The sequence below is a fragment of the Octopus bimaculoides genome, chromosome 4 (genome assembly GCF_001194135.2).
Source record: "Octopus bimaculoides isolate UCB-OBI-ISO-001 chromosome 4, ASM119413v2, whole genome shotgun sequence".
NCBI classification, from domain to species: Eukaryota; Metazoa; Mollusca; class Cephalopoda; order Octopoda; family Octopodidae; genus Octopus; species Octopus bimaculoides.
In genome coordinates, this window is record NC_068984.1 from 116601457 (window position 1) to 116605428 (window position 3972).

Genomic DNA, 3972 nt, shown 5'->3' on the forward strand with positions numbered 1-3972 from the left:
TAACTAATCATAATATGAGGAATAGACAAGTTGTCTGAAAAGAATTTTTCAAAATGAGAAAAAAATATTAAAAAAAAAAACATTATGGTACCATATACAAATATTTTTTCTACAAAGGCTAAACTAAAATTTTCTTTTACTTATTTCACTCATTGGATAGCAGCCATGTTGGGGCACTGCTTTGAAGGGTTTAGTAGAACAAATCCACCACCACCACCATTGTCATCCTCGTCAATATCTAAAACGTCTGTTGTCCATGCTGGCATGATTCGGATGGTGTAACCATAGCTGGCAAGCTGGGGGAGGGTGGGGGTGGGGCTGCACCAGACACCAGTCTGATTTGGAATGGTTTCTATGGCTGGATGCCCTTCCTAATGCCAACCACTTAACAGAGTGTGCTGGGTGCTTCTATGTGGCACCACATGGGCACTTTTATGTGTTGCCTTGTGTGTGCTTATACTTATGTGGTACTGCATGGGTGCTTTTGTACTTGCTCATTAGTCAAGTACTTACTTTATCGGTCTCTTTTACTGTACTTAATTTGTTATGAAGACGTAAACAAACCAACACTGGCTGTCAAGTGGTTGTGTGGTATAAAGACAAAGACACCCACACACACACACACACACACACATGTATGACAGGCTTCCACACAGTTCCATTTACCAAATTCATGCACAAGGTATCGGTTGGCCCAGGGCTATAGTAATAGACACTTAACCAAGTTGTTGTACAGTGGGTTTCAACAGGTTGCTAGTTTGCCTGTTCACACAAGGCTTAGTTTGTGAGACTGTCTTGCCTTCTCAACCTAAGGATGTCTCAAAGACATCTATTCACAAACATTGCAGTTTTCATGATAAAATGTGGTCCCATGGTCAAGTGATTAACTCTGGGCATTAATAGGATCTGATTCACAAGGCAGAATTTTGATTCAATATGCAAAAGATACTGCAAGGCATTTAGTTCAATGTTTTGATAATTTCACCAATGTTCCACTCTGGAGTGATACATCATTTATAAAATTCCGAAATTCCAAAGTTGACCTTGGTAGGATTTGAACCCAAAACATGAAGTGTTGGAACAAACATCACAAAGTTTTCTACCTGATACTCTAACAACCTGACTAATTCATCTCCCGTTTGTAGTGTATTTAGAATTACATTGTCTAATGTTTCCTTAATTTTTAAGACCACTTTTTGATCAAGGTGTCCTCAATCAGCTGAAATGGCAGAATTGTTAACATGCTGGGTAAAAGTTCTTAGGAGCATTTCATCCATCTTTACGTTCTGAGATCAACTACTGTCAAGGTTGATTTTTGCCTTTCATCCTTTGAGTGTCAATGAAATAGGTACCAGTTATGCACTGGGGCCAGTTATGCACTAGCCCCCTCCCACAAAATTTCAGGCCTTATGCCTATAGTAGAAAAGATCATCATTATCATTGTTATTATTATTATTAGGCCTTTAAATGGCTCAGTGGTAGGAGTAAGGGTTACACCCACCACCCCTGACCTCTTTTAGGGACTTTGTGATTGATAAGAAAAGGGAGGATGTATTTTCAGACATAAAACATGGCCCCAACTGCAAATGCTTGCAACGTAGTCAAATTTTCCTAAAGTCAAATTTCCTGAAATTGTGTGATTTCAGGGAGATTTGACTGCTATTTCTTGAATGGCTGTTGTAGTAGATATTTTAGTGGTTTCATTGTAGGTTGTTTACAGTTATGGAATTATAGTAATGCGTAAAAGCAAGTACATATACACTCTCTCTCTTTTCTCCCTCTCTCTCTTTCCCTCCTCCCTGCCCATCTTTCTCTCTTCCACCTTGCTAGGTTTTGCTGAAAAGTTTAGCGAGACCACTGGAGGTGTGCCAATGACAAGTTTACATAAGTATATTCTGCTAGAGATATGGGTCAATATATTTTCCATCTTTATAGCAACCCTGGTAGAAAGAAAGAAACTGTGCTGAAGCCTATCGCAGGAGCCAGTCCATAGGATGTAAGACTTAATCATGTCACCTGGTTTGACCATTGTGTGCATTTACTGGAGTCCAATCTGCTGCAAGCGTTTGTCATGTAGGTGGCCACCTACATGATAATTCAGGAGCAAGTAATTCAGTTGAGCAAACAATTGAATCGTCACTTTTGAACAGTAGAAATCCTCCTCCTCCCCCTCGTACCACCACCACCGCCGCCACCACCACGACCAGTGCTACTACCACCACTTCTACAACTCCCTTACAGTTTTGTTTTTTTTTTGTTAAAAATGGTACGAAGTAATTTTTAAAAAAATTTGGCTGCTATTTCTAGCAAGATGAACAGCCACGTAAAGGATTCCTTCTTGGCAAGTCTTGAGCTTGTTTATATTTGATGATTTTGCTGTGTGACAGCTAACACATTCTCATCTTTCTCTTTCTGTTGGTCTACCTGTCTATCATTCCTTTTTCCCCACCTCTTCCTCCTTCTTTCTCACCATCTCTCTATCTTCTCACATCAAGTCTTCAGTCTTGGTGGCTAGATTGGCAAGACATAACTGGAGGCATGCCAACTAACAAGATTAGCTTAGTATAGTAAAGACTTTAGATTTTGATGGCATGTGCATACATGTGCGGTTCTGTGCATATGCCTCTGTGTGTATGCATGTATTTGCGTACGTGGATGTGCGTGCGTGAGTACATAATTAATTGTGTGTCTGTGTGTGTGCGCACATTGGTGTGTGTGCATGCAAGTGTTGGTGTGTGTGTAGATGTTCACTTTCATCTTTGTGTCTGTTTTCCCATATGAGTAAGGGTTTGATGAATATATATATTATCGAGACATTATTTTACAGTTGGATGCTCTTTCTGTCACTGACACTTACCTGTTTTTCAAGCAAGGGACCCATCCAGCAAATACTTTGTTGAGAGAGAGGATGTGTAAATAAATGTAAATAAATTGAGTACATACCTGGGGTACATGGAACATACACGTTACTTGATTGCAGTTCCCAGAAGATGCCACGGCCAGCATGACGTGATGCTTCACTTCCATGTGTGATAACTCGGTGCAAAGCTGCAAAAAGAAGACACAATAAATAGGATGGAGAAGCATTTGAATGGAGAATTTTTCCCCCAGCAAAACATAGGTTGAGAAAGATAAATTACAGAAGTAAATATCAAAATAATAAATAAATTTAGGTTTAGTGATCATTATTTCCCATTATATCATTGCTCTAAGCATGAAATCGTTAAATGAATTCATTAAATTTTTATTGAGCTCTTTGCTAAAATACTGTGTACTAGAAAAGTATGTTCATTCTATTTGCAAGGTATTTGCTTCTTTTATAACTGATTCTCACTTCTGTGTGCAAGCTTCAATTCTTAAAGTGTTTTTTTCTTTTTTTTTTTTTACAGGCAAAGAAACTGAAATACAGTTCTCAATATTTTTGGTTCTTTCTCTTACTCTCTGGCATTAATTTCTATACTTTCCTAAGTTTTCAACGACACCCATCTTGTCTTTTCTTGCAGGAACAATGCTTCAAAGTCTACATTGCGTAATATGTCTGAGTGTGTGTGTGTGTGTGTGTGTGTGTGTGTGTGTGTGTGTGTGTGTGTGTGTGTGTGTTTTGTGTGTGTGTGTAAGTGTGTGTGTGTGTATATTTCTACTTCAAACGATTTGACTTCAAAGAATTTTACTTCAAAGGATTTACAAGAATTAAGGCACATCAGCATATCTGATGCCACCAATTGGCTACATAGAATCACACAGAGCAGACAGTGAAATAATCCATACTACTGTTGTTAGGTAATTCTCAATTCCAATTATTTACCAATGATCTGATTCATTAGTGAATTTTTGGTGCTACATACATTATAATAAATAATAGATGAATGGAGTTTAAGTTTGCAATAATTATTTCACTAGAAATTTATTAATGCTGTCACAACAGATTACATCATATTAACATAGCTTTCCAGCTCCTCAAGTGTTACATAA

The 3972-nt window shown here is 38.1% G+C and overlaps 1 protein-coding gene and 1 long non-coding RNA gene across 2 annotated transcripts in view; both read right to left on the reverse strand.

Annotated features, from left to right (window-relative positions):
• The window catches only part of LOC106876364 (uncharacterized), a 77733-nt gene that overhangs the window by 6523 nt on the left and 67238 nt on the right, over positions 1–3972 (reverse strand). The window contains exon 3 of the mRNA XM_052967672.1: positions 2944–3048. Coding sequence (XP_052823632.1) covers positions 2944–3048 — 105 coding nt within the window. The remainder of the gene's footprint in view (positions 1–2943; positions 3049–3972) is intronic.
• LOC128247623 (uncharacterized) overlaps positions 1–3972 on the reverse strand; it is a 16045-nt gene continuing 12073 nt past the window's right edge. The window contains exons 2-3 of the long non-coding RNA XR_008263995.1: positions 2944–3048; positions 1–34 (exon numbers count right to left, since the gene is read on the reverse strand). This is a non-coding gene — a long non-coding RNA (uncharacterized LOC128247623). The remainder of the gene's footprint in view (positions 35–2943; positions 3049–3972) is intronic.